The 22,775-nt window shown below is 43.3% G+C and overlaps 1 protein-coding gene across 3 annotated transcripts in view; it reads left to right on the top strand.

The window, feature by feature from the left end:
- LOC144103217 (locomotion-related protein Hikaru genki-like) overlaps positions 1–22,433 on the top strand; it is a 22,742-nt gene extending 309 nt beyond the window's left edge. The window contains exons 1-5 of one of the 3 annotated variants that reach the window (XM_077635991.1): positions 1–2,026; positions 5,141–5,401; positions 11,816–12,151; positions 14,786–14,974; positions 18,909–22,433. The exon at positions 1–2,026 is cut by the window's left edge and continues 295 nt beyond it. In XM_077635991.1, the coding sequence (XP_077492117.1) occupies positions 94–2,026; positions 5,141–5,401; positions 11,816–12,151; positions 14,786–14,974; positions 18,909–19,114 (2,925 nt within the window). In that variant the 5' untranslated portion in view covers positions 1–93 and the 3' untranslated portion in view covers positions 19,115–22,433. The remainder of the gene's footprint in view (positions 2,027–5,140; positions 5,402–11,815; positions 12,152–14,785; positions 14,975–18,908) is intronic. The other 2 variants (XM_077635993.1, XM_077635992.1) reach the window with 2 other exon arrangements.
- The last annotated feature ends 342 nt before the right edge of the window (positions 22,434–22,775 follow it).

Below are 22,775 nucleotides of genomic sequence, written 5' to 3'. Positions count from 1 at the left end.
AGAAATTCTGCTCCTGCCAGAGCAGCGTGAGCAATGTCCGGAACTTTTCATGTGCGTTCCTGAATCGTGCCCGGGAAAACGGAGCCACGAAAGATGGGCAGTGCCAGGGAACTTCATATGCAAGTGCTTGTGGCGATGCTATTTGTGTTCCTACCAGCTTCGGTGATGATGACGGAAAATCATTGCAAGTGCTGCTCAGATGTATTGAAGGCGGTGGAAGAATTTGAGGAGAGGCTTGAACTCCTAAGAGAACAGGTGAGTTCTGCCATATCTACGTCACATCAACTACAGATACTGAACCTAAATGTTCAGGGTGACATAAAAGACTTAAAAGATAGTGTGAATACCCTGCAAAATAGAGGCCAGAGTGTGGTCTCCAACTTACTACAACCAATACCATGGACAAGTCTCAGCGAAGTCCACAAGAAGATTGAGGAGGACGAAAGCAAAATACGGCGGATTCAAGCTGACGTGAGTGAAATGAAAGCGGATCGCAATGGTCTCCGCGAAACCGTGGAACGAGTGAAGCGGGACTTGCAACAAGATATGCTACACACTAACCAAAGCATTGCTGCAGTTCATGCAGAAACAAAGTTGCTGGCTCAAGTTCTGACGCCGGCGATGCGGCGAATTATGGCCTCCCTCCCAATCAAATTGGCCAAGATTGAGCGGCTTGGCAAAGCTGGACAGCGCGTCATGGAACTCATGTCTTTCTCGCAGCGAGAAACCAAGGTACCTAATACAAACGAGGACCACAGCTTCGAAAGGAACAAAGCCTCAAGCTCACCCACCCAAAATATACAACAGAGCGTGTCGACGGAGGTGTCTGAAACCAGTACTGGCGAGGAGAACGATGGTAATGAATTTCAAGACTACCCTTCACAACCAGAAAGAGTTAGTAAACCTTTTCCAATACCTTACCTTAATGTTTCCATGTTTCGAGATGCTCAGAGTCTTGCAGCTGACAATGAATCCTACGTTTCCGGAAATTTTTCCAATACATTTTTAAACAACGGAAACCTAAATCAAAGTGCTTTCGATGGCATCCGAGAAATTGAATTTGTTGGATCGGAAGGAAATTTTACGATCATGATGAGCGAGAGTGGTCTTGGAGGCTGCACGGGATTCGCCACGTCTAATCAGTCTGCCTCGATAACTCCGTCGGAGCCTTGTGATCCTCTGGGCGATGATTTAGAGAAGAACAGCGACGAATGGAACAACAACGAGCTGCCGATTGAAAACGTCATGCGTGTGATGGCTCAGCAGCTTCTCAATCTGCAACAAATCTTCAAAGATGGCGAATGGGATAGCAGGTTATCACAGCTTGAAGATAGTAGCGCTCTTCTGAATGCAAATATGTCCGAGCTTCATCTCTTGGTATCGGGCCGCATGGCACTGGACACAGATGCCATAAGAGAAATGCAAGCTATCGTGGCCAACATGAGTGACATTGTGAACGAGACTCTAGTGAAATTTGAAGAACGCGTCTTGACCGAACTTGAAGGTAGAGCCGCTCAGAACACGGACAATACAAATGCAGTTTGGGCGAGCTTGCAGAGTGCCTTCAATGAGATTGAAGAGATCAAGTTTGGTCTTAATTCATCGATTGCTAAAGAAGACTCTGTTCGTCTGATCAATGACAGCCTGGCTACACTAGAGGCTCAGTTGTTGGCGCTTAACGACTCTGTGAAATTGGCTCGTTCACAGGAGATCATGGAACTGAAATCACAACTAAGAAACGTGAGTCAGTCGCTACAAACACCAATAAGTAATTTTGACCGACGCATCCAAGAGACTTTGTCTTTAACTCGTGCGTTAAAGGAGACTCTGGATAATGTAACCAGCTGGTTGGAAGTGGTAAGCGAAAAGGCCAACAAAAGCGTCATCGCAGCAGACCTCAAGCTCCAGACAAGAACTGAAGAACTTAGTCGAATGTTCAGCGCTGAAGTCGAAAAATTGAAACAAGACATGCAAAACATCACAGATTCACTTAGCCAGCTCCCCGGAATCCACGGCTGGCACCCTGGTAAATATATTTTCCGAACTTGATGATCATACTAGTAAACCGTACCGGATGCGTTGTGTGGTCCGAGCCCGGCCCGGGCCTGAGCATTTAAATCCGAAACCGGCCAAGAACGGCTGCTCCAATCCCGGGCCTGGGCCGGGCCCGCTACATTACCAGTCTACTGAGCTCGGACCCGGCCCGCCAAGCTCAATGTGAGGCCCGGCCTTGTTCCCGCGGCAGCTCAAGGGTTAATTTACTCACTGTGTGTCCTGGTACGCAAAGATGCCAGCAGAGGTTCTTAGATCGCAAATGTCTCTGAAAAAATTGTTTGGGGAGACACAAAAAGACAAGTAAGCCGGATAGCCTGCTCGGAATTTTTAGCAGTGATCTTGTGTGTGAGTAGCCTTAGAGTTCTGAGAGCAAAATTAAACCACATATGCGCAATTAACTTTCCGTTACCTCTAGATTTTAGTCATTTATGTCTTAGTGTCCGCGACGTCCAAATTATAAACGTCCTGGACGCCGTGCTAATGACGTGTAATTTTTTTAATGACCGCAATTTCGCTGGTTGAATCGATGGCCTTTCTGCGACCGTTTCTATGGAAACGAGAAGCAAAAGCGGTTGTTCATGTCGTAGATTGTGTTCGAAAAACCAAAGTGCCCAAGACCATTACGCTCTTCTCCAATTGCGTTTCTCGTAGCACTGAATATTTGTATGTGCCTTTTATGAAGCGTTGCAAATCTTGATTCATACTTTTGTAACAACCAAGCACATTGCTTTCCGCAAATTTTCTATATACAGGGCGTCCGATATCATAAAATACAGATGCTTGTTAAAAAGCCGTGAACGATACATCGATGCGGTCGTGGCTAGAGTACTGTACAAGGCAAACTTTTCTTCATATAATGGGATTCAGAACGCGATAACTAAAATTTACAAACCGGTTTAGAATTTCTTAGTGCAATACAATATATTGCTATAGCTGCAGGCCTTCCACACCGAAGGCTAGTTCAGTTAATAACATTTCTGAATCGGCATAGTCGTTCTAAATATAGAAAATGAAAAAAAAAACAATTTTTTGGTAGCATGCGATGTTGGCTTTGCCGCACTGAACATGGCAAAAAAGGCATCCCTGCTTGTGGTGGTCTGACGGGAATCACAGAATTATTTTCTGCGTCATAAAAGACGCAAACTGAGGTCGTGTAGTTTTCAAGTGAAATCGGTTCATGATTGCGAAAAGTACAGAGGCCAGCGTCAAGAACTTCGAATTTGGGAAAATTGTAAGGTACTGTAATAAACACATTGAATGTAATGATCCATTCTTCCGATGTGCAGCGAAATCTTTCTATTCAAGGTTTTTCAGTGCTCACATTGAGCTGTTAAGAAGGCCGTAGAAAAGCAGTGAAAAACGTTTTTGACGCTGAGAAAATTGTCAATAGCAAAACAAAAATGCAAGCATGTTGATTGTTTCAGTGAAATCTTATAATTAAGATATGAAAAAACTGCGTTTTTAAGCTCTTTCCTGTTAGAAGTTTCTTTCCTCGGTAATTGCTGTTTTCTTTTATGTTCGATATTGGAACACAGATGGCGATTGTAAACATTTAAAAACTTGGCTCGACTCTCGTTTTGACGGCTTTGCACTAGGCAGCTATATTCGCACACCCAAAAAGCAAATGCTTGACTGCCGCAGGCGGAAAGAGAGCGGGTTTGAAGCACCGAATTCTCACGGAGTCATGGGAGATGACAACGGCGTCTCTCATAGCCTGAGTCGCTTTGGGACGTTAAACCACATTAAAACGAAATGACAACGTTGCTACCTGCACATCGTCTCCGCTAATCAAATCTGATAATAACTAATCAACCGCTGACTCGTATTACGACAGAACGATCTCATAACCCGACACAAAGCGTTTGGTGTCAGAAGTGCCATTTTGGCCAATTTTGAAAGTCATTCTTAGAAAAAATTTATGAATTTTTATATGTGAACATTAGGGTCCCAAAGCGACACAGGAACAAAGAATGGTACTGTCTTTGGGGGCTCTCGAATAATTTATGCCAAAAGAAGTTCCTTAACGTGTCTTGACATCGCACAGCGCACGCTCGTTTTTCGTATGTGAATTCCATCGCAGTACGACAGCAAAGGGCGCGTTCGAACCCGCGACCTTAGGGCAGCAGCCGAACGTCAAACCAAGTGCACCGCAACTCCGGGTACATCTGGCAGAGAGTGGTCGAGATCATTCGCACCATCTTTTTGCCTAAAACAGTAGGGGCCCAAGCAAGAAGCATTCCTGTTGCGTTAGTGTCAAAATTGCGCAACGTTAGAATTGTGACAAAATTATTTTTTTCTTTCTTAAAGGGTTATGAGCGCAAACATTCCGACGCAATAAAACCACATGATTTGTTTTATGGGCCCAAGGAGATCACCTTTAGCACGTTTCGGTCACTGGCGTTCAGTGGAACAATATTTAATACGCAAACGTTGCCCGAAGCCCCGCTCGGCATATACTTTCACATCGACGGACGTCAAGGTGCAACCCCTCAAATTATTATGACGTAACCGAAAACAGTGCTGATTCATAGAAAGAACTAGTGCTTGACGGCGACGCCAAGTCACCAAGCAAGTGCTACTGCAGGTTGGCGGCTCGAACCTGATTCAGATGTGCACTTCAGCCGTAGCGTCAACCGCGACCGAAACTGCGGGTACAAAATCCTTCGTAATTAACTATTCACACTAGGGCACTGGTATACTCTGCTTATTTTCACGATTATTGGGCCCGTAGGATTCTTTGAAGGGAAAAAATAAGCGGACAAAAACATTGTCAGTAACCCTTTATGCTAGAAACACAAAACGTAAATACCACGAATATTTTGTTTCCAGCCGCGAACATTGTCCTTCTCATTATACGTCCACGTAATGGTGCATTCGCCTGATTTACTTAAAGGTCATGGCTCTAAACTTGAAGGCAACTCCTCTTTAAACTTGCAAAAAGTTTTATTTGTTTCTGAGCCGCCAAATTCAGGGCCCTGGTCAGGGCTTGGGGCTGCAACCCTGAGTCGAGCGGTTCTCTTAAGTCAATTTCAGCACATGTGCCAAGGAAAGTTTGATCTCGCAACCACCAGCTAACCTCATGCAGATGACAGCGCTGACTGCCCGGGCTTGAATGTGCTGGCAGCGGACGAGCGCCTGGTTATGTCCACGAACCCTGGAGGCAGGTTCAGTGCTCCTAACCTACCAAGCGATCCGATGCCCGTGGGATCAGTCGTACGCTTTCACTGCATGCCGGCGGGAACACACCGGCTAGTCGGGGCACGCGAGCTGACCTGCCTCGGAGCGAAGCGTTGGTCGAGCCCACCGCCCACGTGCGAATCGCTGCCGACTCTCGAGCAGATGCTGGGTAAGTGTCAGCACATGGCTGCATTTCTCTTCTGTATTTTAGCTAAGAACTTTCATTCCCGTGTGGACTGGTGTCCGGTGCTCTCAAATAGCGAAAAGCTTGCCTAAAAGACTCAAGAAACACTGGAATAAAAGCCTAGGGACAAGGATCTTGGAAAACCTCAGGGTTATTTCATGTCCTTGAGGGGGAATCAACCCCACATTTCGCAGAGAGAAATCCCATGCAAGCGTACAGGGTCGCCAAGAACTTGAGAGACTCGGTATATTGAAGACGGGTTGGGACTGCAGTAAATTGAAATACTGAAGCGCAAGCATAAAGGCGCCGTTTGTAAGTCATTTCGACAATATTTGTGACGTCTCCGTTACCAGCTACAAAGCTTCTGTTTTTTTTTGTCACTGTTTATAACTTCTCCCAGAGGACCTTAATATAGCATTGCGCCGTTTTACACCATCAAGAACCAAGAACAGCAACTCCCTTTGCTGAGAGCGACAGAGTGACCATGACTTTTAAACCATCGTGAAAACCATGCTCAAGGGTATCTTTTCCCCGAGCTACACATGTCCATCTCCTCACCCTGAACAGAAGATTCTAGCCAGCGCCAGTCTTTAGTAAAAAGCGGCGCACCTACGACAGGAGAAATGTCATTTATTTTAAACACAGTTTCTTCTCTCTCTAAACCAATGAATGAACAAAGTGGGCCTTAAATCAGCATGCCAATAATTGACAGCTTCAAAATCTAACTGACCACTCGGACGCCAGAGGGCTCCTATCTCTCATTATTGAGGCAAGTCATTTTGGCCTTGTGCCCGTTCACAGCAAAAAACGCGTAAAGGTGTTGACTAGGTGGTTAGCAGTTTTTTTCTGCCTATCTCTATTTTATATCTTGTAAAAGAGCTCAGCAAGGCTACCCACGTTTTCGTGTATAAGTTCACTGGTTCATTGTTCTCCTATTGTTATCATTCCAGTATCTTATGTTCCATGCGGCAAATCATATCGCATGGTTTTTGGTTAGCTTGATGAAGAGAAGGCCTAACTTACTTGAAAATGAGCAGCACAGGCAAGGCATGTTTACGGAGCCGGCCGATGGAAGACAAGCTACTTACCATTTTCCTTTCACTGCACAGCCTTTCAGGTTGCAAATTAAGAGGTTTGGTTAGGAGAATAACCAGCCGCGACGTAGGCAGCAATTGAAATCGTGAACTGGCGCTTAACCGCAAAAGACTACAGCCCTGTAGCTCAATTGGACTTGAAGTTCTATTTCGAGAATAGAAGCAGTCCTGCAGCCTAGAACTAAAGACTGATAAGTTTGACTGATGAGGCTTTGGGAACCAAGTAAAAGTATAAAATAGAGCGATACGTTTACAACAACTCAATGGGGCAATGTTTACAAAATGGTGCATGCATCAGTGCAAAACAGGAAGCAATGCATCTATCTGATATATATGCGGACAACGCTGCCTTGTTTAAATAGAGGCGGCTAATCAATCAAACAAATTCAGGAATTGTGATGATAGCGCACTGCTTTGAGCGCTGCCAATACGCAACACACTTTTAGTAGTACTACTACAGGTTACAAGAAACGCCTAAAAAATTCTTCGTTTGCCACGCCTCTTACTTGTACTTTCGCGCAAGGAAATTTTCATACCAAGAACATGAAAACAATACCTCTCCGCACTTTGTAATGACTGCTTATGTCTTTTATTAGGCGGAGCACAGTGGTCTTCAGTTTTATCAAGGCGAAAGTTGGAAGCCATGAAAGATTGTTACACACCGTACCTGGTGCTAGTTCTCTCATACTGGTACGATACACGACCAACTTGCAAAAACCGGCAAAATTGCCGCACCGACCAAACCATTTCCAGTTCTTGCATGGCTTCTAAGATTTTTGCTAAACATGTTTTTTAAAGGAATGAAGGCTAGCTACCTCATATTTCAATTCGCATTGAATAAGTTGTGTATCCAAAGGCATTCGACACCTGGCTTGACATGTATCTTCTCTGTAGCCCGTAAAAAAGGCGTGATGTAGTTCATAAAGACGAATCGCTAGGGCACCTTTTTCCTCTATTCTTCTGTGAAAACTAACTTTAATAGGTGCGTACTACAACAGCAGTCTTGACCTTAAATTATCTGGTCTTGTGTGAAATAGCACTTTGTGGCAACTGCCGTTGAATATGAATACAAGGCGGCCATTATCATCCAGGTCGACATTCGGGCTTGTAACCCGTCATTGCGTCACTTACCACATCTCAGTTCAGCGTAATGTTTACCTTACCACAAAATTTATGGTCTTGATTCTGTTTGAACTTACTTTCCTTCTTCCCTTGCTTTCTTCTTCTCTTCCTGCGTTTTTCGCTTTTGATGCTCAGCTTCACATCACTAGGTTTTCAAGATGGCAGCGTCAGTCCGGTCACGTGACAGGTGTCACGTGATGTCACGTGGCAGGTCGTGTGAACTACTGACATCATAAAAAGCTGCCAACCGTAGCAGGTGGAGATTAAATTGATGATTGGCCGAAAGCCCACGTGACCTTTAAACTACGTCTGCTGATTCAGCTATCTGACCTTGAAGCGTCCAGTGTAACCAGCGACGCAGAGTCGGAGGTTTCTTCAACTTCGGCGCTGGACGCGGCGATGGTTTCAAGTGAGACGGAGTGCCGGAAGACTAACTTCCTGATCAGACTCAGCGAGTCTGACTCGGCTACACGTGCATTTCATCCACGCTTTACAGAGAATCCGTTCGGCAGCGTGTGTGGCGTTTGTGAACGTAGACTTTTAAAGGAAGCTTTCGCTTATCATCAGGGTTAAGCGAACTTTAAACAACAGATAATTTTTTTATTCTTTTCATAATACGGAACATGTGCAGATATATATTGACCAATAAGCAATGGCTAGTAAGATGCCCAGTGAAGCAAAAGTTATAACTCTACAGGCAGGGAACTGCAAATTTCAAGTTGTGACGCGCAAAGTGAACAAATAAATCACAAGCACTCGCAACACTTTCCGTAACAGAGCACTGGTCTTGAATATTGGCCGCTAAATTTATCGACCCATATATTTCTCAAATTTATCGCTTTTTAAATAGCACATCTAAATTAATTGCTTTTGGTCAAATGTTGAGGCGAATCCCCTAAGGTGGAGTAGATTTGTAATAAGGGAGTAATTACTCATTGACATACACCCAAGAGTAGCCATACGTCTACAAAGGAAAGCTATACAGCTTTCTCAGAAACTTTGTAGTTAAAAAAAATTCGTCCTAGTCCGGGGACCAGCCTTCCTTTGTAGCCATGGCTGCGCTCGGGTGAATGTCAATGAGTAATTACTCCCTTTTTATTGCTTTTAGATTACAGCGGTAAAATGGGGTAGGACATTTTGTTTCCTAATGTAGAGCATTTTGTATATTGATGATTTTGACCTCGTATATTTGCTGTTGTGGAGAGCAACTGCTGACGCTCCACTGTTACTGCACCCTGGACTTGTACTGAGGATAGGGTCCTGTCAGAAGGCCACCTGTCTCATTTTTTTTCCTTCAAGGGCAAAAATGCTGTATTACATACAAAAACCTTTAACTTAAACTTCCTAAGATACGTATCAGGAGAGATAACAATGTATATCGAGAAGATAATTTAGCTTCAAAAAATATAGCTTCAAAAAATAGGCGATACAACAGAGCTTCGAAGTCATGATAAAACTTTGTACCGTACATTCAACGGAAGGTATGATGGAATATCTGGTGCAGCACTACTGGGCATGCACAACGTTTCCGTCGATGCGTCGAGACTGAGATTTTTAGTGTCACATCGATAAAGACATACTTTGAGGTCGATCAACGAGTATTTTCTTCTCACTCTCGTACACGTCGCTCTAGTTGTGGATTACCTTTACCAACTCGCCCAACAACTTGCCTTGTGAAACTTGTAACACCGCTAGATATGTGACAGTCCATTTTTCGCTACTAGCTGAGGGTGAAGTCTTTAGAATTCCTCGAAGATGGAGAAGTGCCTGTTCATGATCGCCTACAGAGAGTTGCCATAGGCACCCTTTTGTCAGGAAGTTCTACACACTAGTTAATCCAGGCCAAACATGGTGTGGCAATTTGGTGCTAATTGAATTATCAGAAAAAGTCGGCCTGGAATTGTCCAAGTTCTTTTGTTCTATGTTTTTTTCTACACGTCTCACGCACTAAGCTGTTAAATATTGGTTAAGTTGGTTGTGCAGCTGTGTTGTGTCCCTGCCTGTGTCCTTCTTCTACGTCCCGTTCGTTGCAATGTAGGCATGAAACATCGATACCAACTCGCCCAACAACTGACCTTGATTACCTTCAGACATTCTATCCTTAACAACTGTGGTTTGCCAGAGAAGTTTACTTCGACACATAGCCACGTATATGCATGTCTAGTCTTTCTCCAAGCTATAAAAAGTAAACTATGCTAATTTGTGTTCAAGTAGGAGAGAGACAAAAAAAATCTAAATTTCCAGATTTCAGAACGTTTTATACTATTTTTTGTGTAAACTTCCAAGTTTTCTCAAAACCTAAGCAGAAATATTAATGTTAAAGATGACAAGGATCGTTACCTTAATTTACATTATATTGCACGACAGATTTTTGTAGCAAGTCATGACGAAGTGTGCAAAACATAATGCCAGCAACGGTGCAGACAATAAAAGACAAAAGTTCGCAAAACTGATAAAGTTGTCGTATCTGTAAAAAAACGGTGAAACCGTGGCTTCAGGAAATGTAAGCGCCTTACACAATTTGCAAGTTTGATTAGCTTTTGCATTTTGTGATTTTATAACGCAGTGACTCTGGCTCCAAATAGGCTTGAGGCTTAAGGAAGTTTAACGTCCCAAAGGAAATAGGGCAATGTGGGACGCCGTAGGTGAGGGCTCCGGAAATTTCGACCACCTGGGAATCTTTAACGTGCACTGACGTCTGGTCCCAAAGAGTATTTTGAATTCTAACTTTGTCTGTTTAGCAGAAATGCGGACATTGATGCAGTAATTCATTTTTGGGCATTATTGCTTAGTCATCGTGCGTAGATGCCAATTTTCACTGTTTCTGGCTCGTTTAAATGCTGTTCTTTTCAACGATTCTCTGCCGCCTATAGGGAATCCACAGACTCGAAAATTCATCACTCTTAATACACTCAGCAGACCGCCGCATAATGGCGACTGACCTTCTCATTGACATTCGTGAAGGCGGCAATGAGCTTTACAAAGTCGCTTCTTCTAGACTCAAACCTTTATATCTGTTAGCAAAGCAGCCGACAAGACGAGGAGAATCTTGGGGCGGGAGGGGGGGGGGGATGATGTCGGCTCATCAATTAGCGGATTGATGGGAATAATAGTGACGTCTTGATAATCCGTCGATGGCGTTGGCCGGACGGCCTCTTCTGAGGGGCATCTGTCGCTTTGTCTTTGAATTGTAACAGGGTAGAGAGTTACCAGCAACAGATGCCTGCCACAATAGTGGGAAGATACTCAGACTACGGTTTATGGTTTATGGGAGTGTTTAACGTCCGAAAGTGACTCACGCTATGAGGGAAACCTTAGTAAAGGGCTCCGGAGATTCTGCCACCTGGGGTTCTTTCCCGTGCACTGACATCGCACAGCACTCGAGCCTCTAGAATTTCGTCTCCATAGAAATTCGATCGCTGCGGCCGGGATCTACCCACTTCTTTAGGATAAATAGCCGAGCGCCATAACCACTCAGACACCACGGCGGCTATACTCTGACTACGTCACTGAATCTACCATTCTGGATCCTGACGTGGCGCCTGTCGTTTCCTAGTTCAAACGTCTCGTCGGATCGTGTTTTTCCATTGAAGGTAAAGTTCACTGCAAAAAGTGAACAAATCGTCTTCAGAAACATCCGAAAAAGCATCTCAGCTCATCGCTATACATGTTTGCCGGCTTTCCTGCACAAGATATTGCTCCATTTATGCCTGCTGCTACTATATTCCTTGGGAACCAACGCTCATTGACACTAATCAGCGGAATATACGTAGTGTTGAGGAATTCTGTTATATTTTCAACGATGATATCAGCAGAAACAAAAACTGTTTTCTTCAAAAGAACGTCCCTACTGTGATATTTAAGTTTGTTGTTGCCAACTCTTTAGCCGAGTTATTGAGCGATAGCCGCTTTGCTACGAAAGAAACCTCACGAGCCATTATTGATGGCTTCAGACGGGTGCAAATAAAAAGGGCCTTAAACTGTAGTGCTTTCAAAACTAATGCGGTCCTTAATGCTTGTGATTGGTGTTCATTTTCAACATACCCGCGATTTCAACGTCAGAAAGAGAGTGTCTGCAACTCCAGTAATGATTCTCAGTCTTTCTTTTACCTACAAAGTTCGGAACAGCATATTCTCTGGTCTTCAATTAAAAATAACTCCTCCTATTTCATCAAATTCCCAGCCGACAGTTCCGGTGTGGCTGTGCCGTCCATCGCCCACGACGGCCTAGTGGATGACGAGTGGGCTTCCGCTGATGATGATGGCAGGATCGTCGTGCGGCCTGGGAGGAGGCTACGCCTGAAGTGTCTGTACCCGCGGCGAAAGGGATCAGTGTCATGGCTGCACAACAATACCGATCCCCGTGATGCTGCCTACGAGTGGATCAAAGAACGGCCTGATGACAACGAATTCCATGCCTACCAAATGGAAATCGGCAGCTCAACACCCGATCACTCGGGCACGTACAGCTGCGAGGCGGAGGATGGCAAGTGGCATTCCATCAGCATCATGGTAGCAGGTGAATCAAGTTGAAATGTATGACTTAAGAAACCAAATTGCCAGGAGATAGTGGCCACGTGTGCATTTTTCCACTGCAGTGTTTTTACCCATTGGAAACATTCCTATAAACACGGACACTATTAACCACATTCATTGCAGCCTTAAATTCCAATTCGGAGGTCTTTTAACAGTTGATGTTAATACTCACGTAAGAGTACTTAAAGTGCCCTCTCTCCCATGGAAACCGATTACAAGATACCGCATGAAATCAGTTTAATACTAGGAAAACACCAAAGCAAAACCGAAACTCAGTTTGCGGCCAGTGACTACGCATCAAGTGACGCTGCGATGACGCCACAAACATTGCAAGAAAAACGCTCTTTTGTGCGTTGGCCAAGTGGTCCATGTTTCAGCAAGAAAGCAACGAGAGAAAACGAGATACAGGACTATTAGAACGCAGGCTCACTTCACACAAACACATAAGCACGCACACACGTTTACCGAAGTTTCGAACTTACAATTATGCATTTTTGACACCACGTACTTAATACCATTTTCCAGAACTAATCGAAGTCAAGTCGTCTTTCAATCCCCGAAAAGAAACACCACTCCTTTTTTGTCATAAGCACATACGTGCCGCATATAGGAAGCTGTTCCATCTTTCGTTCTTTTTCTTTTTAACTTTTAATTAATTATTTTGCTTCTGCGCTTTCGCAAAAATGCTTTATTACATGGCTGAGCGAGAAATCTGTCAGCTGTAAGTAGGGCGATAGTGCGTGTATCTTGTCCTGAGTCGCGTTTTCCGCCGCCTATTTTTTTTTTGCTAAATCTTAATAAACCCTCACAGTTCTTTAGTGTAGCATGCAGTGGTTATTAACGTGCGGGGAAAGTTTTTTAAAGTCCAGAATGTAGTGTATTTTTTAATAATTGAAACTAAAGTTCCAGAAAGCGCCAATTTAAGAAACTTATTTTAGCTTGCACGAAATGTAGCACGGATGCAAGCATGGTGCAAGTAATCAGGAACGAGAAAAACCAACGGCCTAAATTTTATTGCAATAAGATGAACTCGACAAACACCGGGATCACCCCTTTAAGGCAATGAGATGTATGCAGTGTACCACTCAAAATGAAAATTGGGTCCTTCCTAAACGTTCAAAACGAATAATGGAATTTGTAGAGGTCAATAATGTAACCACGTATGGACAAGTTATAAATAATTGTTTTAGATAAAAATTGGTCTTGCCAATGCATGGCGAATAAAGAGCTGGCGTATATATTTCGTGTTTCTCTAATATAAATTGACTGCACTGATATTTCATTGGCATGCCGGAGTAAGAATTGATACTGAACACAATTTTCGAACTGTTACACAGCGACCGCAACTCGATTTGGTACTAAAACGCTCGAAGCGCCTCTCGTAAAGTTGATAATTGCCAACACAGCATATCAGCAATTTTTTTTATTAAGTAATGAAGATTAAACTACTAAGGACGTCATGTCACTGCTCAACCAGAGTGCCGAAGTTTGTCCATTCCAGGCCTGCAGATACAAAACAAGCCAGCCTCTGACAGGCGTTGCATAATACATTGAATAGTGCGTTAAATAAGCTATTATTCGTTATCGCGGTGTAAGGTTGCAACAGCAATTCCCAAAAAACAATAGTAGCAAAACATTGGTGATATATTTCGAGCCAAGCATGCTGTTGATTCCGGTTTATCAATTTATATAGTTTAGAAAAATGATAATTTCTGTGGAGAGAATCTGCTCAGAAAAAAAAATAAAAACAATGCAGCCATCTCCCAATTATGCAGCACTTATGGTTGGTGCGTTTTATCTTGGTTTATGGCATTTTTTCACCCTTCGCTTTCCATTGCTATTTGAAGACGAGTATGCCACGTGCGCGCATATACCATTTAAAATTATCTTTAATGACAGTTCCCTGCTGCTGTCAGGTCTGGAATTTAAATACTGTGTAGTGAAGCCATCGTGCAAATTTCTTTCACCAGAGGCAAACTCTCTTCAGCGAAGAACCACTCTCCTCATCAGCTGAAAGCAGCCCACTGAGACAACCGCTGGTTTAAGCCAATGAAGTTCTATAAAGATACGAGAAGAATACAAACGCTGCACCAAGCTTTCTTCTTACGATTAAAAATTCTTGCTTCGTGTGAAGTATAATCACGTGTCTTCGAATATATGTAGATGTTTGCGTTATTTCGTAATATTTTTCTGCCTAATATTGCACCTAATATTGCAAGAAAAGTTGTAATCCCCGCAGAGAACAAAATAGAAATGCATGCAAAACAAAACGTGTGAACTTCCAGGTATGAAATTTTCATAAGCCGCGCAAGAAAATTTGGTGCCCAAGCAAATATATCCCCAGGTGCAATTACTAAATCATTATAGAAGCCATTTCATTAACTTATCAATATGTGAGCGTTAACTGCACGGCATTCCCGACCTCCAAGTTCTTAATGTGTTGCTGCTGAGGAGTAAGAAGGTCTTTCATATCAGCGGTTTTACTTCCTGTGATGGTGGCTTTTCCTTGTTTTCAGGTCGGACGGTTGGTTTGGTGTTATAGAAGACCGGTTATGGCTTATTCTGCCATCATGGTCTCGAGTATTCCAAATATGCGTGATGCTTCATGTGGTTCCAGATGTGATCTGCGAGAAACCCAAGAGTCCTCTTAACGGAGAGCTGGAAGTGACCTCTTCGGGGCCAATTTCGACGGGAGAAAAGGTTCAGTTTCATTGTGACATGGGGTACAACCTGACTGGATCGGAGGAGATCGTCTGTCTGGGCAGCGGGCGTTGGTCAGGTCAGCCACCAACCTGCAAGGAGATCGGTGAGTAAAGATGACATCGTATAGAAATTGAAACCAAGACCTCAGACTTTGTGTATTCGGTCGCGCACAACTTTTTCTAATCTAAATTTGCTTTCACATTTGCCGATTTAAATATTTAAGAATATTAAGAAAATCAAACACTAGTGATGCTATAAATTGTGCAAACTGCTGCATACAGAATAACACTTAGCTATTTGCTTGCGAAACAATATACATATATTGCAATATACCTACAAACAAGACAGTACATTGTGATTCATATCGTAAAAACATAAATCACCCCGAAAAAGCAGAATGCCTTTATCGGACTTAGGGTAGCTTTAAGAAACGCTTACGGTTCTGCGTCTCTGCAGTGCCGTGTCACATATACAAGCGACAACTTCTTGGATCTATCACGGTCGTAAGACATAGAAGCGCAGTACTGTTATTGCCAAGGTACACATAGTCGTAATTTATGGTCCTAACTACTCGAAGTTACACTTGGAATAGTGTGGTATCAGAAGGCTCAGGAACATTTTAGGCCACCTTGGGTTGATTGGGTTGATGCCGCACAGCGCACGTGTGTTTTTGTAGTTTTCTTTTATCGGCATATGGCCACCGCAGTTGAGATCAAACCCGCGCAATCGGGATCAGCAGCCGAGGGACAACACAAACAACAAATGTTGCGTCATGCTGAAGAAACACGATACAAGCTATAAGCGTGGCTAAAACAAGAAGGCCTAACCAATAGATCGCAAAAAATGCCTATAAAATTTTTCTTCACCGCGGCGGGTGCCTTGGCATACACAAAAAGGACTTGCGGTGCTTCAAATTTATCACAACGTTATAAGCGCACGTGCTGAAATGCAGGGAAGCATTTAACCGCCGCGGTGGCTCAGTGGTTAGGGCGCTCGGCTACTGAGCCGGAGTACCCGGTTTCGAACCCTACCTCGGCGCCCGCGTTTGGATGGAGGTGAAATGCAAAGGCGCCCGTGTGCTGCGCGATGCCAGTGCACGTTAAAGATCCCCAGGTGGTCGAAATTATTCCGGAGCCCTCTACTACGGTGCCTCTCTCTTCCTTTCTTCTTTCAGACCCTCGTTATTTCCTTCCTTTACGACGCGGCTCAGCTGTCCGCGGACACGTGAGACATACTGCGCCATTTCCTTTTCCCAACAACCAATTTTCATCTCATTTTTCAACAGCACAATACGGTACTTTTATCACTGAGAAATATTCAAAGCAGTTTCTAAAATGCCTATGATAGATGGTTTTCAACAGACAAGTATACGTAACATTCTGGGCGCATTCAAGGATCACAGTATATAAGCATGTCCGAAGCAAGGAACGCTAACCGCGTCCATGCAATAACGGCTTTAAATTCATTTCTACACCGCGGTGTTATTGAAAGCTCTAATACAATTAGTTAAAAGAAAAATAGAAAGGTAAAAGTAATATGCGTAACTAGAAATTTCAAGGAGAATCGAAACTTTCTCACGGGAAGGTGACAAGGCTCTTAATGTACTTCCTACTTTTCTTCTTTCACGTTGGAAGCAGAGGCCTGGAGGTTAGTGTGATATAATTGGAACGCCATATTTGATTTGAGGAAGGATCGTGCATGTTTACTTTTTTTGGACGGCTCAGCTGCAAAATAAAGGGCACTTGAAAAATAAGGAATAAACAAACTCTTTGTGCAGTGGCTAAGCAAGTCCGATCATTTTTATTTCTCGTTACTTAACAGTACCGCGCGTTAATTCTTTAGAATCATCAAAACAAATATGCTCAAGAACATACGGCCTTAGTGTGTATTTAATAGATTATTTTGGGATCAAACGTGTAAACTTGGTCACAAATATTTCTAACTAGATTATAAATTTAAATGTTGGATTTGGAACGTTGGCCTGGGTGAGAACACGCAGATTCAGCTCCTTTCTACTCACATGTGTGCCTAGAACTTTTCCTAACCTACCTGTTCAATTATGTTATATGAACAGAGGCAAAAAATTACCTATTCTGAGCAATCCGGGAAGCTTCTGATGCTGTCAATGCGTAGTGACCGTGGAAAACATGGCGCCCACGGTATCGTTCGTGTCTCGAAGTAACATTACTTTTTAGCGATGATATCCCAGCAGTTTCGCAAAACTGACCCTAGACACTTAGGTTCTTGCCGCAACTTTGTACGGAAAAGCAAACTTTCCAGTGAACGTAACTAGTTTAAGAATCCAAATATTTTATTGCCGCAGCGACGAGCATATTCGCGTTTTCGGAATTCTAAAGACTGATAAGGCTATCACTAACAACCGGCTACACATCCATGATTGCAACTAGGTCCGTAACTCTACTAGATAAAAAGGTAAATATTAAAATTAGTTAACCATCTTACCAGTTAAGACGCCAACATTTGTCATACTATGCCAGAAGTCATATATTACCGCAAAAAATTTAATTTACAAAATTTTTGAACATCATTCCTGAAACATCTGGTACATTAAACTCGTACTCAGTCCTTTGTATCTCTAAAGCAAAAGCTTTAAAGGCGGATTGAAAATAATTTTTAATGCAGACAACCCTGAAACTTCCTGCTTTCCCACTGTAGTAACATAAATGTCTGCGCTCTATTCTCCAATACATGGCGCTACCCGTGGGGCAGGACAAAACAAGGTAATCAGGCTCCTGGCTATGCCCTGGCCCCACAGCAACAGCAGTGGGTACACAAAGCATGTACATAGTGCGTATACAAGTAGACACAAAAATCACCACCGTACAAAAATACGCATGACGTTTTGCATATATATAAAGAAATCAGAGCGAAATAGCACGGCAACTGCATATCTTAGTTATTATCTGCATAAAATTTGAAGAAAAAACAGATTGCACTTTGTACACAAATAAAGAATTCAGAACACAGTAGCACAGCAACTTTCATATCTGGGTTAGTCGTCATGTGCATATTATTTCCACAGTTTGAAATGCAGGGGAATCGAAGTGCATTTGCTGTTCTTTCTATAGTCCTTAATACTAAAGTCAAATGTGCTCTATTCGCTCCCATTTTTAGATATAGCGTAAAGAAAATCAGTGCATAAGATATTGATCATTGTCACTGGATGGAAACAAAGGTGGCAAGGTAGTACAGAGCATTTTATGCCACTCAACATGATTCCACCTCCGCCTTCGATTCCGCTGTGTCATGTTTTCGAGAAATTTTCCATCGCCTGGTTTCTAGATGGCATAGCAGTTGGCATAAAAACACGCCTGAGAACATCCTCAAACAAATATGGATGTACCGGCCCCCAGGATAGCTGTGTAGTTTTGGGATTCGATGAGTAAGCACGGTTTTGCGGTATACAAACCTGACTGCGGTGGTGAATATTTCAGTCCTGACGAAACGAAAAATATTCTTCTGCCGAGTGATATCACCGCACGCTTAAGAAGTCCTAGAGGTGGCATGACTCTAGAATTTTCTTTTAATACCTCCCTTATAGCAAGTGTGCCGCCCTGCGGCATTAAGTGTCGCTAACAAACTGGCTAACACAGAAAACGTGTGGGTGTGTTTATCAGGCAGGTTGACACAGAGAAAGGAACTGGTGAAGCTGCCACTAGTATCCAACCGCGAGATAAATATTTTAATATACCGCCTCTGGGCAGTAAAAGTAGTGTCGTTGTAATAGCTGGTAATCGAGATAGACATTTTTGCACAAGGAAACGTGATATCAAACATGACAACTGGTTAAGGAACACAATGTCATGAGGACGCACACATGAGCACCCTCATACAGATATAACGTATGAAGGGGCTAACCATGTACATTCGGCAGGTGGCTTCGAGTTCACAAATCGAGTTTTTACTTTACTTCTGGGAACCGATGAAATCGCCCATCATTCACAAATAAATCGCGCTCCGAAATAAACACGCTAAAGGGCAACTTATCTATGTAAATATCTTTTCTATGGTTCCAGAAAAATTCGTGCCGCCTGAAGGCGCCTGCCAGCGGCCTCCACTTCCCGAGGGCCTAACAATTGAACCTGACAAAAAATGGTACGAGTCCGGATTGCAAGCCAGCTACAGTTGCAAAGGAGGAAAGATTCTCATCGGCACGTCGACTCCTACGTGCTACGAAGGCCTGTGGATTGGTAGAGTGCCCAGCTGCATGAGACAACACTAGTTGTGCATGACATGACTGCATCATCGAATAAGCTTATTTCGCACAAGGAGACAACGCTCGTCGAGTGTAGTTTTACTTATATCCCCGCCACCATAGGATATCTTTCCTTTGGCGCTTCTTGTCATCCATTTAATTACACGGCTAGTGTGCTTTTCCGTGCTTTGTATTAGAACTTGAAGGAATATATTTCATGTCTGCTGGCTAAAGTGATGACTGACATTTCTCCAGATCTCAGAATTTTCTGGCTGGCGTGGTTCGAAGCGCTGGGCAAGGGTGTTCGAAAGAATGCATGGAGCATAACTGAAAGCTGTATTTCTTGTTCGTTAACCAAGCACTGCAGTAAAAGTTGTCTTCGTAGTTCGCTATTACCACACTTGAGATGTTAGGAAGGAGCTCTGGAAGCAGGATTTGTAGCCCTGAGAATGGGGTCATACTGTCCAGAGCATATTGTCAGTTGAGTTCTTTTAACTATCATTAGATTAGCGGCAGACTTTATACTTAATCACTTTTTGTGCAAATCCTCGTCCTACAACCGCCATCGCTTTAGGCTTGTAGTTTGAGAACCGATTGTGTACTTCAGGACTCACTATAATGGCCTGCGGCTTGTCTATGAGCTACCTCGGAGGAATACCAGCATCCCATTTGATATATATTGGTGCAATAACAATAGAAAATTGTGTTGACAGACTGGACTCTAATCAAAACTGAATTCGTTGGTACTCTCAAGAAATTCTCCCAAGTTAGTGGCTCGGCTGGCTACACTCCTAATTTCTCCTTCTATGAAAACGGGCGGAAACCACAGTGGCAGTAACAATCTGCTGCATTGTCTCCGTCCTAGGCGCGTTGCATTTCCGCTATCTTCTCTAAGGAGTATAGCATAGGCGCACCACAAATTAACAAAATGCAACCGGAAGAAATACAAAGACAAACTGTAAAAAAAATGCGAAGCCTCGGTTATACCTGCACAGCAAAAATGTTAGTATTTGTTTCACTTACTTTCAGTTCGTATTTGTTACGAGCGAAAAAATAATGGACATGTAAATAGTCTTCAAACATGTCAATAAAATGGTGTGAAACAAAGGTACACATACCTATTCCTGGCCTGAGACTGGCTTCCTTTATTTTCCAAGAAAGGGGATTGGAGGTGAACGAGTTCTCCTAAGCTTCTGATTCATGATGCTTGGTGTGTGAGCTAGGCATAAATGTCCCAGGTTTTGGGCAGGTTTTATGATCCCTAATACTTCGTGACATTGCTGAGCACAGCGTTGCCGGACACATCATAGGTGACGGTGAGAATCCTCAAGCCGCTTTTACATTGCTTTTTCTCCTTTAACCTCAAACATTTTACATTGCTTTTTCTCCTTTAACCTCAAACATGTACATTGTGTACGTTGCTTGGAATAAAAAATATTGTATTGTATTGTAATTAGCTATACAAACCTTGAGAATGCTAAGCGTCATCAGCTCGCCTACTTCACCAGCGAATTTGAAATGCAAATACTTTCCTTCACTATTCTTCCTCCGTTAGATGAAACTTAGTCATTCTTACAAATTTTCAGGTAAACGGGGTGGAAACTTCAAGCTGTTACTGCGTACATTAGCATCTACCCCTCTCTAACGTTTCTTCTAAACTGGAAAGCTCGCAATTATTATTTTTTTATTTATGTCAAATGGCAGTTCGTCTTCATGACCATTTCCTGTTTGCTTTACACAATTTTACTTCGCGGCTATTTTCCTTCAGGCTGGTTCCCACCAGACATTGCTCTCTTGAATTCTGCATCGTTAACTCGATTATATATTTTCATTATCCGTCGAACATGTTGCGAGTTTTATGTTATTAGCTTTCTTTACACTGTGCAATTGTAACGATCTTACGGGGTGCAATAGCCAATGGGCTAGAGGCCCTTTCAGGAACGTAAAAGCCTGTTCGCAAATAAATATCAATTTTTCCGTGGCGTTTTTACATTCTTGTGTTTTAGTTACAAAGTTTGTAGCAAATGCTCTCTTTCCTTGTTTGAACCACATAGCGAAACAACAAGGACGTTTTTGCCGTTCCATGCAGTGCTTTGTAGGGTTTGGTTGGTACGCAAGCTATTACTGCGAGAGCACTATTCCGTTGGGTAAACCCCAAGCTAGATCTTGTGAAGTTTGTGGGATAGTGAGAAGTGAAATAAAGAGATAAGAATTAAGCGAATCAATGTCCTCGACTGAATCCTAAATCCCCGGCGGTGAGAAGAGATCAGTTTCACTGGCCACTGTGTGAGAGCACTAGGCTGTCGCCGCACTCGAACACACCTCGTGTTGTACTGGAACACACTCTCGCGCTGTGTATTGCACATCTTCTTCATTAACTACGGTCAGACTAATATTCGCGCTCTAAGCTATATGACGGTAGTGACAGAGAGATGTGCGGTGCATGCATTGGCCTGGACAACGTCGTGGCAGAAACTCGCCACCATAGCAATACGTGTTGGCGTTGGCAACATTGCTGCAGAGACTGGACACTGGAGCATAGGCCACCGGCGCACATTGGCATTGAGATGAAAAATTTGAGTACTCGCATAACTTGCTCACTGAGTCAGGATCTTGTTCCTTAATGGTGACAGCAGGAACGGACTATGGCCTACTGTGATTGAATCTGTGCATAGATGGTGTCCTTCGGAGTGGCCTACGTTATACTGTGAGTGGATGTGCGTATGGATTGTGGCACTACAATGGCCTATGTTCTACTGTGTCTGAATATGTGCATAGATGGTGACTTCTGGAGTGGACTGTGATGTGGACTGTGTGGATAGATTGTGTACATAGATGGTGACTGCGGGAGAGAATGTGTGCTATTATAAGAGACTGTGCGCATAGCGGGGTACATGCGACCGGCTTTAGGACATTGTTAATATAAAAGGAACGCTACGTTGGAGCAATTGCCGGCAGATAAAGCAAGGCTAACACCACCTGTAGCATTCAACACCTCAACTCAACTCAGTAGACACCTCACCTCAATCGGGCTTTCAGATATATGGCAATGGGGTCCACCTGCAAAAAATGCGTTTCGCACAGTATTTCGTGCTTAGCAATGATAAACCGGCAGGAATTTTCTTAATGTTGGCAGGCGACATTACATTTATTATCACCATTCTTAGTGCGCGCTCTGCAGATAATACTGATAGTGAGAAAAGATTGATGACAGAATGGCCAGAGAATGCGCTTTTGGAAGTCTTTATTGTGCATAGCTTTATTTTCGTTTATTTAGTATTATGTAGAGAGCTGGGATAGCATGTACGCGAGTGAATGCAAATAAAAATCTGTCATACAAGCCTTCCACAGTTTACCTTGCATTTCTATCTCCTCCTTCATATCCCCTCAAGACGAAGGATTGCAAAGCAGCCCTCCCCCCCCCCCCCCCCCCTCAAAAAAAACAACAACAATGACACGCTCAGACAACTCAAAAGCACTCGGCAGCTCTCGTGGCAACAAGTCTGTGTGTAGTTTACACTCTGCAGCATCACAGTTCTTCGTGGTGAGTCACCAACTGGACCGCATCTTTACCGTAATGAATTTCTTCTCTCTGCCCAGCACTGGCCCTTACACACTCTCAATACAACGTTGTTCTCTTAATGTGAGAAATCCATTAAAGGCTCTTCAATTATTGATTGAAAGCCAT

Source organism: Amblyomma americanum, chromosome 9 (genome assembly GCF_052857255.1).
Source record: "Amblyomma americanum isolate KBUSLIRL-KWMA chromosome 9, ASM5285725v1, whole genome shotgun sequence".
NCBI classification, from domain to species: domain Eukaryota; kingdom Metazoa; phylum Arthropoda; class Arachnida; order Ixodida; family Ixodidae; genus Amblyomma; species Amblyomma americanum.
This window is presented reverse-complemented; position numbering and strand designations above follow the sequence as displayed.